At 34.1% G+C, this 14,074-nt stretch overlaps 1 protein-coding gene across 3 annotated transcripts in view; it reads left to right on the top strand.

The window, feature by feature from the left end:
* Uggt (UDP-glucose-glycoprotein glucosyltransferase) overlaps window positions 1-14,074 on the top strand; it is a 211,458-nt gene that overhangs the window by 85,191 nt on the left and 112,193 nt on the right. For all 3 annotated transcript variants that reach the window (XM_085819200.1, XM_085819198.1, XM_085819199.1), the window contains exon 15: window positions 5,267-5,402. In XM_085819200.1, the coding sequence (XP_085675326.1) occupies window positions 5,267-5,402 (136 nt within the window). The remainder of the gene's footprint in view (window positions 1-5,266; window positions 5,403-14,074) is intronic.

Here is a 14,074-nt window from a genome sequence, read left to right on the forward strand (position 1 = left end):
CTGTAATTGTACTAAAAAGTGCTGAAATTTAAAATATTCTTAATTTATCCACAAAATATCCAGATTAAAAAAAAAAAAAAAAGCACTAAATAATCTCGTGAACTAACAAAGTTCAGAAAATACAGTGTGAAATCGTGAACTTGAAAGAAGAATTGAGTGAATCATCTGCTTTCTTACCTCGATGCGGATTAGAGGGCAAGAAACTTTTATCATGATGTCAATAATTTGGTATTTCTGTTATGACTCATTATTATTCGGTAATTATGATGTCATTATTCGCTAAGTATTTTTTCTTCAATATTTCATACTTAATGTTGCAGTTTCCGGAACCTATAAACTGAATGTTTATATTTTGAGAGGCAACCTGGATTTCAGGAGTTGACAGATTTCGAGTCGGCGGATTTTCGGTATTTGACTGTATTTAAATTCTTTTTAAAGGCGAGCATTTCTTATTGTAAAATGATTTAGTAAAAAGAAGGAAGATTTCAGATTTAGAAAACAAGAGGATAAAATGTGGGATATATGAAAAAATGTAAGGAAGATATAACTTAAAACAAAGAATGAAAAGAGAAATAACCAGCAAAAAATATTTTATGAAAAATAATATATATTTTGGAATTCGGTAAGTATACTGAAAGGTTCTTCAGGAAGAAAATGTTATCTTTCGCAGTAGAAGTTTATTTAATATAATAAAGATTGATATTGAAAGAATGGATTTAAAAGAAGTCTGTGCAGTCTGCATTTAAAAAGTAATGTATGTTACAATGATATAATTAAGTTTAAAATAAAGAAACAATAAATCTCCATCGAAGAAGCAGAAGTTCGATCATTCTGTCCTAAATTTATTTAAAAGGAAGTGCAAATTTTAAATTTCAAGTGATCAGAACATAGCCATGCCTTTACATGTCTTGCAATACCTGTTGCTGTATATGTTGTCTTATGTCTTGCAATACCTGTTGCTGATATATACAGCAACAGGTATTGCAAGACAGCAACAGGTATTTGTACTTATACAGTACAAAAATCCGCACGTCCATTATCCGGTATGATCTAAAATCCGGACCTCAAACCCACAAACTTTTTTTTTATATGCTTTATGCATGCGCGTTTGATTTTTCCTTCCATAATAAAACATATAGAGATTTTTCTCTAAAAAATTCCGATTCTTAATTTCACTTAAGCACTAAATAAAATACTTCGTTATGGAAAAACAATCATGTAAGCATAAATTTTGGAGATTCATAATTTGGCTCCGTAGCTGAGTATCTGCTTGGCATACATCTTAAACCAAAACATTCACCTATTTTATATCCCTGATGCTGACCTGGCGTATCATTTTTTATTATACAGTACAAAGTGTTTAATCCAGACTTCCATAATCCGGAATGATCTATAATCTGAACCTCAAAGCAACAAATTTTCTGCGCATGCGTAAATGCATCATATGCGTTATATGCACGCACATAATACCTTTACACATGCGCGTAATACGTTTATGCATGCGCTTTTAATGTGTAACGGACGGTATAAGCTAAGCTAAAATTATCTAATTATCTATTTCAGTTAATGTTTCAGATTGCATTGTTCCTTAATCTTCTAATTGGATCCGGCTTATTATTTTTTGCAGACTGTTAGAGCAATTTTATAAAAGTAAGCTTGAACTTTCAATTATGTCAAAAGGAATTTCCGATTCTGGAGCTGCCAAAGGATCTACAAAGTGAAAGCATGTTTTGATGTCCATCAAACAAAAAGTGGAATTGGTGCAAAAAAAATGGATAAAGGCATATCCTTTGTTTCTCTAACCATTCCGAAATCTGTTTATCAATTTCACGCTGCTCTGGGGGGGAAGGGGAGGAACGGCACGGCGCGCAATGAACTGGAGTTGACCTGTCAGCACTATCCTCATCTTCAGAGCAGATGTTTTCATTTTATTCAGCTTATAATTCCTTACTAAATGTACTCCATCTTTGATGTGATTTAAATCAAATTCCTCATTATTATAAATATCACGAATACACATGCAATAGTTTTCTGGTTGCAATTTTTTAATTTCGACTATGCGTAATGTATGCTTTATGCTTGCGTACGTTGAAAGAAATGGTTAATAAAATAAACAAATAAATATTAAGTTTTTTTTTTTGTAAATTTTGATACCCTTTAGATCATAATTGCTCTTTATTTCATAAGTTACGGTTTCATATTTTTAATTTTATAATTTCTGCATGCCATCTTACCAGATTTAAATTGATGATCTATAATCCGGAAGAACCCATAATCCTGAATCTCTGAAGGCCCGACGAGTCCGAATTAAAGACTTTGTACTGTATTTTGTTTTCACCACCACATGTTTATCAATACAGGACAGCTTCAGTAATAACTCATGCAGCGAAGCCTAAACTTTTTTTTTTTTTTTTATGTTAGTAATTGAATAACAAGAGTATGGCAACCTTTTATGCTAACATTATGCTTGACGATGATTATAGGTTTTTAAATGCTCTAAGACGAGGTAAAATTCAACAAAAATTTCTTTTCATATGCTAAAAAAAGATTTTGTTAATGAAACTCATAGGCCAAAAGATTATATTTAGTGCTATTTTAATTAACAATAACTTATATGTTATTCATCGTAAACCCAGTAGTCGCGGCAGAATATGTCGACACCGGACGGCAGAATTTAGGGAAGACGAAAATTTTGGAATTTGGGAAAGCACCGAGGGGAAAAATTAAGGGACGAGAAGTTATATATGATTTAGGGAAAGAACTGAGATGCAAAGTTTAGGTGCGGTGAAAATTTAGAACTTAGGAAGGCGCTTTATAGCAGAATTTAGGACCCGTAGAAACTGTACCAATCGGTATTTACCGCAGGCCCTAGATAAAGCATTAAGTATATATGAGAGTTTATTTATTAAGGACTGGCATTAGTTTTAAGCATGTGCAAGAAATAAATATAGATATAGTAAATAACTAAACTAATACAATGCAGGCTTGATTCAGTACGTAATAGGAGTAAGACAAAATTTAACAAAATAACTTGGTTTTTGTCGCGAATATTGTGATACACAGCTATTAATGTATAAAGGATGCTATTAAGCTAGGCTGAAATTATCTTTACTGATTCTAAGGCATTTCAGTTAATGTAGCGGACTGCGCTGCTCCCTAAACATCTAGTTTGATCCAGCTTATTATATTTTGCAGACTGTTATTATTACGGCAATTTTATAAAAACTAAGCGTGCACTTTCGATTATGTCGAAAAGAGTTTCCAGTTCTAGAGCTGCCAAAGGATCTACAAAGCGAAACCATGTTTCGATGTCCATTAAACAAAAAGTGGAATTGCTGCAAAAAATGGATAAAGGCGTATCCATCTCAAAATTATGGGAGGAGTATGGCATTAGAAAGTCAACTGTATATGACATAACAAAAAGGAACTTTTGGAATTTTTTTTAAAACAACTTACATTGAAAGAAATGTTTAATAAAGTAAACAAATAAATATTAAGGGTTTTTTTTTTTTTTTTTTTTTTTTTTTGTAAATTTTGATACCCTTTAGATTATAATTGTTCTTTATTTCATAAATTACGATTTTATATTTTTAATTTTATAATTTCTGCATGCCATCTTACCAAATTTAAAATCCAGAAAAATTCCAAATCTAGAACCACCGAAGTCCCAACAAGTTCGGATATCGGACTTTGTACTATATAGATATTTCAGAGGTCTGGAATAAATTTATCAACGGGTATGATAACTGCAGAAAATTGATTGCTAAGAGATGTTGTCAAGGTTGACAAAAGTAAGAGTTTTGTATGTGATGTCATTGTTGATTAACAGAAGGATTTCATGTGTGGAAAGAATGTGGCAAATGGCAGAGATACATGTAGGCAGATCAATGAAAAATGTTGGAAATTGACATTTGTAGTAATAGGAGAAGGGAGTAAAAGAACCTATTCCACAAATATTAATATTTTCAGTTGCATAATAAGATTTATACAGTCAAAAGTCTTTAATCTGGACTCGTCGGGACTTTAGCGATTCTGAATTATAGATCATCAGTTTAAATCTGGTAAGATGGCATGCAAAAATTATAAAATTAAAAATATGAAACCTTAATTTATGAAATAAAGAGCAATTATGATCTAAAGAGTATCAAAATTTACAAAAAAAAAAAAAAAAAAAAAAAAAAAAGAGCTTAATATTTATTTGTTTACTTTATTAAACATTTCTTTCAACGCGCGCATGCATAGGGCATACATTACGCATAGTCGAAATTAGAAAATTGCAACCAAAAAACTATTGGATGTGTATTCATGATATTTAAAATGACGAGGAATTTGATTTAAAACACATCAAAGACGGAGTACATTTAGTAAGGAATTAGAAGCTGAATAAAATAAAAACATCTGCCCCGAAGATGAGGATAGTGCTGACAGGTCAACTCCAGTTCATTGCGCGCCGCGACATTCCCCCCTTCCCCTGCAGAGCAGCGTGAAATTGATAAACAGATTTCGGAATGGTTAGAGAAACAAAGGATATGCCTTTATCCATTTTTTACAGCGATTCCACTTTTTTTTTTGATGGACATTGAAACATGCTTTCGCTTTGTAGATCCTTTGGAAGCTCCAGAATCGGAAATTCCTTTTGACATAATTGAAAGTTCAAGCTTACTTTTATAAAATTGCTCTAACAGTCTGCAAAAAATAATAAGCTGGATCCAATTAGAAGATTAAGAACAACGCAATCTGAAACAGTAACTGAAATAGATAATTTTAGCTTAGCTTATACCATCCGCTATACATTGAATGCGTAAACCTATTTATTCGCATGTGTCAATGTATTTATTCGCATGTGTAAATGCATTATGCGCATGCGTAAATGCCTACGTGCATGAGTAAATGCATTAATGTGTTTACGCATGCGCAGAAAGTTTGTAGCTTTGAGGTCCAGATTATAGATCATTCCAGATTATTGACGTCCGGATTAAAGACTTTTGACTGTATATGCAATTTTATTACTAAAACTTAATTTTTACTTTAAAAAAAATTTGCAGATGTTTTTTTATTTAAAAATTTCCTTAAATGGGGGAGGGGGAATGGCTGCTCTTAGTATCTTATGCTATGATTTTTAAAAGTGGTACTTAATTAAAAGGCTGTAATTGTGATGAATGAAAAGTATTAAACAAATATTTATGTAGTCTTCATGCTTATTCTTTTTATTGGGCTCTGAGAATCTATCTCTGAATTTATTGAATATATTTTTTTCTTCTTATAGGATTGGATTGTTATTTGCTGTTAATCCTAATGCTTCTGTTGATGGTTTTCATGATGCTGGTGTTGCTTTCTTGAATGCATATAATTTTATAAGTCAAGATAAATCACCATATGATGGATTATCTTTCATAACTGATGTATGCCTTAACTAATTTTTTGTCAATTTCTTATCATAGAATCTTCAGTTTCTCTAAAAATTTGAGAATAGGATAATTTGTTATTGAAATGCATATAATAATAAAAATGCTAGAAATACCATTGCTTTGAATACCAGTGTCATTTAAATTATTTTGTAAATTTTGAAAACTAAGTCTATGATCTCTAATTTTTAAATTTTTTAAATTTTTGAAAATTGAAAAAAAATTTAAATCTTTGAAATGATTTAAAATATTGTACCATTTCATAATGTAATGTTTCCAATGTCCATTATAATAGTTTTAACTAAAATTTTAGTCTTAAGATCTTAAATATGTATATGAGTAATATGCACATACACATAATACAAACACACATGTACTTAAGATCATACACACTGATATATATGTATCGGTGTGTATGATCATGTATGTAGGGTTTACTTTCAAAAAACATGGTAGAGCACTACTTATGCATTATTGAATGCTTTATTTTACTAATAAGAAATAAATAAAGTAATAAAAAGGTAAATTAAGTAAAAATTAATATTGCAGGTGATCTCACAATAATTATACTCAATCCAAACAGTTCTACATGATTAATGTAATGACGATGATGACTAACACACAGTCCTCAATAAATACATTCATGGGCTCATCTGCCCTTTTATATGGCTAACTATAGACAATAGACAAACATCGTCTGCTTGTAACACAAGGAAATTGAGCCTCCAAGGAAACCGTCTGTTTCCCACCAAGTCTTGTAGTTGTCTGCTGCTTTGCAAGCTGCATTATGTCACGGCTTTGCTAAGTTGAAGTAAATGGACTGGAAGAATCTACCTTTACATCCGGTCATTCTGCAGCGTATCCTCCTCAATGTCTGTTGAGTGGACATCACCATCATCATGAGGTACCTGCGAAGAGAATTAAAAGAAAGAGAGAAAAGAGTAACAGGTCCATACATTTGAGCTGATACAATCATCAATCAATTTGACCATGGCTTCATCTAGTCAGCCGTAGTAGATGTCATATTTGGTCCTTCATTTCATTCTACTTTTTCAACTTCATATCTATCATTAGATTTAACAGCTATGACATTGGTACGGTCTGTGAAACGCAGGTCGTAGTTTCAAACCAGTCTTATACTGAGTTCGCTGAATGGTTACCAAGTCACCAATCTTATACAAACTCGGTTTCTTCCGTCTTTTGTTAAATTGTTATGATTCTCTTCTTGTAACTTCAAAGTGTTGTTTTTCACATCTTCTTTCATTTCATCACGTTCTTGCATCAACTGCTTTAGCTATTCTTCATTTAATATCTTACTATTTCTCAGATCTTCCTTGTTCTTCATTTTTGTACCTATGAGAGTTTCAAACGGTGAATACTTTGTACTTTTCGTAGTTGTACTGTTGATTATCCTCTGGACATCTGGAACATATTTAAACCATTTTGTTGAACCCTCATGTGATAATTTTGACAAAACAAGAATCAAAATTCTATGGATTCGTTCAGTCTGTCCATTACCTCTTGGAATACCAGTAGTAATTTTAACATGTTCTATGCCTTCTTTCGTACCATAAGCTGAAAATTCTTTCGATGTAAAGGCACCACCTCGATCAGAAATGATTCTGGCTGGATTCCCAAATACCGTCTGTTGTTGCCTTCAATTTTGAAATGACTTCTTGCGAAGTTGGTGATTTCACTGAATAGAACCGAGTAAATTTCGTAAAAGCATCGACCACAGTTAAAATGTGTTGGTATCTCTTGTTCGGCGAAGGAAGAGGTCCAATAAAGTCAACATGGTATGTACTCAAGGGAACGTTTTCTTTCAGTACAGGATGAAGAAATCCTTCTGCTTTTCCTTGCTTTTTGTTGTATAGTGTACATTCTATGCAGTTCGCAATTACCTTTTCAACTTTGCATTTCAGTCTAGGAATATAAAATTTTTGCTCTACAGCATTCACAACAAAGTGACCCTTTTTATGTACCTTCTGTATGATTTCGTTTTGTAACGACTCTGGCACTACTAGCAAATCTTTACCATTTTCCAATTTGTACAAAATACCATTTCTCAGGAAGAATCCATTTTCTTCTCCTTTCTCGACCAAATTCTTGATCAATTTCACATGCTCATCTTCATTCTGTTGTTGTGCTGAATCTTCTCAGTTACATCAGATGTGTATGATGTCAAATTTAAAGCATTCCTAGTTACATATTTCATTTGGTTTCCTGATCGATGTACAATTTCGTAATCGAATTCTTCAATAAACATTGACCATCTTGCAATCTTGGGAGTTAAATCTTTGCTATCTAAATTTTTCAGAAAAGCACGACAATCAGTTACCATTTTGAATTTAGAACCTAACAAATAGTTTCTAAACATTTTAAGAGCTTCTATAACTGCAAGGGCTTCTAATTCGTAATTACAGAGTTTCTATTGCTGCAGTGAAGTCTTCTTACTCATATACTGGATTGGGTGATAACTACCATCATCAGACAATTGGAGTAGTCCAGCACCAAAGCCTTAACTACTAGCATCAGTATGAAGTTCTAATGGATATCCTTGCTTAAATATATGTAGAACAGGTGCTTGAGAGAGAATTTCTTTTAACCTGCAAAAAGCTTCCTGCTGTTCGGAATCGAACTTAAAACCAGTACCTTTTCTAAGTAAGTCACTAAGAGGTTTAGCTATTTTAGCATAATGTGGAATGAATTTAGGAAAATATCCTGTTAGTCCTAAAGAGCTTTGTAGTTGGTTACAATTTCATGGTTGTGGAAAGTTTTGAACAGCAACAGTTTTGGAAAGTGATGGTTGAATAGTTACGTTTTCAATTACATGTCCCAAAAATTAAATTTTTCGTTTTAAGAATTGGCACTTTTTAAAATTTATTTGTAATTTGTATTCTGAAGCAGTTTTGAATACTCTTTCTAATTTGTCTAGACATTCAACTTCATTATTAGCTGGTACGATTATATCGTCCATATAATTAATTAGTACACCTTCATTTAGCAAGTCATGAAATACTGAATAAATATGCCTTTGAAAAACATTTGGACTAATACATAAACCAAAAGGAGCTTTAAGAAATTCATAAATACCATTATGTGTTACGAACGCAGTGTATTTTGTGCATTTTTCATCTATATACATTTGAATACATGGAAAAAGCCATTTTTCAAATCTAGTGTCGTGAAGACCTTTGATTGTTCCAACCGATCAAGTATTCCTAGGATTAAAGGCAGATAATCTTATTTAATTTCCAGTAATCAATTCATAATCTTTTTGAACCGTCTCTTTTGTTACACAAAACTATAGGCGCCAAATAATTAAAATTGCTAGGCTTTATTATACCCTCATTCAACCATTCTTTAATTTGCTCATCAACAATTTTTTTGTTCCATGAAAGACATGTATCGTCTATTTTGACAGACAGGGATTTCATTGCATAAATTTATCTGCATCTTGAAATCAGATTGCTTATTTTTCAGAGGCTGGTACGAATTAATTAATTTATACAGTCTTTCTCTATGTTCGACATTTGAAATATGTGATAAATCAATCTTTTTGACAGAAATAGCATTCACCAGATGTGAAAGGTAATTAAATTCCAAGCCACTTCCTCTTTCAGGATTATTGTTTACATTAACAGAGACGCTTCGCGATTTCGAAAGATCTTAAACATTTTTCAATGATACAGCAATATTCAAATTTCCCATAACACAATGAACATTATGAACTGACTCAGCAATTATCAAATTGACATTACTTTTATTCCGATGAGAAATTATTTGAAAGCCATTCTCGGTAAAGGGAAAGTTTAACTGATTCATCACATCTAAACCTAACACAAGTTGATTACATAATGACTTAACAACATAAATTTTCACACGAAGTGAAAAATCATCAATTAAAATATCAGAAATAAAAAAAGGCCAATGGGATACGTTTGCTTTGATCCAACACCCATTAAAATGATATCGTTAGACTTTAAATTTGGAGAACCAATTTGCTTATGTAACTCTACACTGCATATTGTAACATCTGAACCAGTGTCAACTAGATTATCAACTAAATATTATTTATTTTTACAGTCTTCATAATTCTACTATTATTCGAAGTTTGCTGCACTAAAGATACTTGCTTCTCGGGATTCTGGTTTTGACATTCAGTCAATTTATGCCCAAACTTTTTACATTTATTCATTATATATATATATATATATATATATACTAGAAAGCCAGGTGGTCATACGAAATGACCACTGTTTTAGATATTATAAATTGTAATTAAAAGGATTTGTGCAAAGGTGTCTGCTAATTTAAACTGAATTACCCAGGGCAGGCAGCGAGGACGCCCCTTTGCTTACTGCCCCACGGGATTTCCCCATTTGCTTAATTGCTTAAAGTAGAGGGCAATGAAGGAAACCACTGGCGGTACATTTCTTAAGAGCCACCGCTAGCTCAATAAATAAAGGCGATTTAAATAATAAAATGCTAATTCACACGTCAAAGATCTCTTTGTACACAACACTTCTTGTGTAGATCTTTCAATCATTTTTAAGCTCGGCTTGAAGAGGACCATCCATTCTTTCACGAACTCTTGAACAGGCAACATAAAGTTGACCGAGTCCAAATGCAGGCTCAGGTAAAAAAATGTCAACACACTTAAGCATTTGGACCTGAGACTTATTGATGGTCATAGCAAAGGCAAGTTTTACAGGAAATTGTCTACATCTCAATTGAAACAGCAACCCTGTTCCGTGGCAACTTCACCCCATTGGCTAGTACAGTTATGCAAGCAACCAATAAACTATCGGCGACAAACAGACACTTAAGCCACATATATGTAATGGTCTGAAGTAACATCATCTCCCCCGAAAAGGCTGGCTCCCGGCCTTAGCGAAGCTCATCGTTGGATTCCGCAGGTCCATGGCACATAGTGATGAGTCGGTACTACCGAACCGGGTATTTTGTAACGGGTACTGAAAATCAGTACATCCAAGTACCCGTTACTTCAGTACCAAAATCGGTACTTTTCGGTATTCGTTACTTCTGTACCGAAACGGGTACTTTTCGGTATTCGTTACTTCTGTACCGAAACGGGTACTTTTCGGTATTTGTTACTTCTGTACCGAAACGGGTGCTTTTCGGTATTCGCTACTTTGTAATGAAAATATGCATCTCTTCTCGGTATTCGTTACTGGAGGATCAATGAGGGTTCAGCTCACTTCGGTTTTGGTACGAGGACAGTAGTATTTGGTTGTATTTGCAAAATGGTGATATGTGCTCCTTGTGTCCATGAATGGCCTTGAAATAGGGCATGGAATGGCAAACTTGAAAGGGAGAAACTTCCGCTCCGTTCGTCACGGAGACTGGATTTTGAGGCAGTATAATTAATTGCCCTTGTGTGCGCGGGAGGATGAGTGTGAAATAGTGGAAATTTTTTGAAAGGCCGTTCGTTGTGTGTATGGGGTGATTGTAGCAGTTGGAGTCACTGTCGCCGGCATTGCTCGCTTATGATTGGAGTCTGTATAGTCAGGAGGGAAAGGGAGGGGAGCGCTAGATGATTTGCAATCCGAATTGTGCATGTTTTAATTTTTCATCGTTTGTAGGAGAAAAACTGCGTGGATCTGAAATGATTGATTTGGTAAGTTGCTGTTGTTGGATTGGTGAATGGAATTAACTATCAACTAGATTACTTCCTTTTCCTCAACATGTTTTTAGCATAAATCATGAAAAAAATTTTTCGTTTGCTTGCTTAATAGGGCAACGTAAATCATATGATCCTTTTTATATCCTGCTGTATCTACTTCAGAAAATGACACAGCATCTAGTGGATCACTAAGCCAATCAACATAAAATACAGATGCAATTTTAAACTTTTCTAATGAAAGAACAAAGATAACTGACCCACTTATGATAATTCTTCCCCCTTCTAAAAACAGATTTTCATCTCGCCAAAAACTAAACCCAGGTCACGTGTCTAACGCAGGATTGTCAGCGCCTACTTTACCCACCCAGGACGTGATGAGGCTCCTCCGATAGGAAGAGAGGTGAACTTTGACCTGGCAGACTGAATCTTCTTCTTTTTTTTACTCCCTCTGGAGCTTATTTGAGGGGGGGGAAAACTATCGAATGGAACACCGGAAATTATCCGGACATGTTTATGTAAACATACATGTCTCTCCCTTTTTTCCTTTGCATTTTTTGCTCTTTTATGCCTGATTAATAGAATCATTAAGCGATATTGCACTTACCCTTTTCACAGCGTAGTGCTGATTTTAGAATTTGCAGCTGGAGTGAACAGCGGAAGTCGTTAATAGAATTTTTTTTATGCTTATCTGACGATTCTGATGACCATCTCCCAAGTTCGTCACTTTTCCCATAAGATTCATTCTTGTCTAGTACTGGTGAGTATCGGTACGTTATAGAATTGCTTAGTCTCTATGAGTTTCTTACGCCTCAGAAAAAAAAAAATCGAATTACAAAATGTCTAGTAAGAAAAGGAAATTCAGCTTGGTTTGGCAGCACTTTTCCTATACTAATGAAGACGAAAAAGTTATGTGTGACATTTGTAAAGACCTTTTATCCATCAAAGGTGGTTCAACGGGAAATTTAAAAAACATTTGCAAAGGAAGCATTCTTGTGTAAATCTGCACGAGAAACGTGCTTTGCCGAATCAAGATGTTGATGATATTGATGCTGCTCCAGCCCGTTCTGTCGTCACTAGCCCTGCAGATGGTGGGCAACCATGCACATCCCATAAGACTACACAACTTACGGTAGACAACAGTTCGTGTGATATTGTTGGTGTATTTTCACAAAAATCCCAGTCCAGCATAATGCTGTTTGTCCAGAGAAATACGATGGATGTACATAAAAAAAAGTAATCGATCGCGCACTGATCAAAATGGTATATAAGGATTTACAACCAATAAGTATCGTAGAAAATGAGGGATTCCGAGAATACTCAAAGGCTTTGAATCCAACCTATTCCTTACCTTCATGGAAAACGGTTTCTAAATCCTTGCTTCCTGCTGCTTATGAAGGAAAAAAAAAGTTTAAAAAATGTTCTTAGTGCTGTACAAAATATCTGTTTGACTTTAGACTGTTGGAGCAACCAAAAGGCTGAAAGTTACTCGGCCGTGACAGGCCATTTTATTGACGAACACATGCAAAGGAAAACGGCTGCTCAATTTTTGATGAACGTCATTCAGCCAAAAATATTGCAGAAAATATCATACACATTTGCCAACCATATTTTCCGATGGAAAAAGTGTCTTTAATAGTGACTGACAATGCCAAAAATATGATTAACGCTGTTGACAGCGAACTAAAGTTAAAACATTTAGGATGCATTGCACACTCAGAGTGTGCACTCAGAGTGTGAGAGAGTGACTCTCTCAATTTGTCTGTCACAAGTTCTCTAAACGAGGTTAACGACCTTCTAACGAAAATTAAGGATATTGTGATAGTTTACAGGAGAAGTAATATCGCTGCAAAAAATTTGCGAAAATATCTGTGCTCTAGCGAGGAGAGAAAAGATTTAAAAGTCATCTTAGATGTGAAGACTCGTTGGAACAGCACGTTTTATATGGTAAAATGTTTCCTTGAACTGAAAGACGCTATTCGTTCTACAATGGGTTTGATGAACGACCCCCAGAGCCTCTTGATGTGCCAGAATGGGAAAGTGTCCAACATCTTTGTGACGTTTTGAAACCTTTTGAAAAGGTGACTTGCGAGTTGAGTTCGAAAAAAATACTTGTCAGCATCTATGGCGCCTGTGTTAATCGGCGGACTTCAAAAAAATCTGTGAAAATCTGCTTAGTAAAAGTGGTTATGAACAAGTACAAAATGTGGTACTAGTACTACAACGTGAATTGGGTAATAGATTTACAACTATCGATTCAAGAGAAGACATTGCTCAAGCCGCTTTCCTTGACCCCCGAATAAAAAAATTGGGGCTCAAATGTGATGTCGCCAAAAAAATTGAAAGTGATATTATCTATGAGTTATCAGTAGTTGCACAAACTACCCATAATCTTGTTGAGGATGTGGAAGAGGATGATGAAGAGATAGACGAATCATCGGTTTGGTTCGAGTTTGAGAGTAAAGTTAAAGACTCTCGAACTTCATCAGCTCTCACAGCAGACGCGGCGATCGACAAAGCTGTGGCAGAAGTGAAAAGATACCTGGAAGAGCCCATTCTTTCCAGGAAATCTGATCCACTGGAGTGGTGGGAAAAGAATAAAAATGTATTTCCTAATTTGTATGAATTATCACGGAAAAAAATTAAGCCTTGTGGCTACTTCAGTGCTGTGCGAAAGGGTGTTCTCTAAAGCTGGATTAATACTGAATGATCGGCGAAACTGTTTGAGTGGACAAAAGTTGAAACAACTAATTTTTCTTACATTAAAATTATAATATTTAATCATTTGTTGACCTTCTTAAAATTCCAACCTAAGTTCAGCTTAAAATGTTTATTTCTATGTTTATATTCGCTGCATTATTTTCAAAACTGTTTCTGGGAGTCAGTTTTTTTATGGTTAATTTTTCGTTACATATTTTAAGTGGTCTTTATAAAAAGAAATAGAAGGAATTAAATGCCTAAAATTTCCATAAAGTTAAAAAATTTGATACTTTTATAACGTTTTGCACAGCCTATCAAAGTTTTA

Source organism: Stegodyphus dumicola, chromosome 6 (genome assembly GCF_044657685.1).
Source record: "Stegodyphus dumicola isolate Sdum_Otavi_A_Nest chromosome 6, ASM4465768v1".
Lineage (NCBI taxonomy): Eukaryota > Metazoa > Arthropoda > Arachnida > Araneae > Eresidae > Stegodyphus > Stegodyphus dumicola.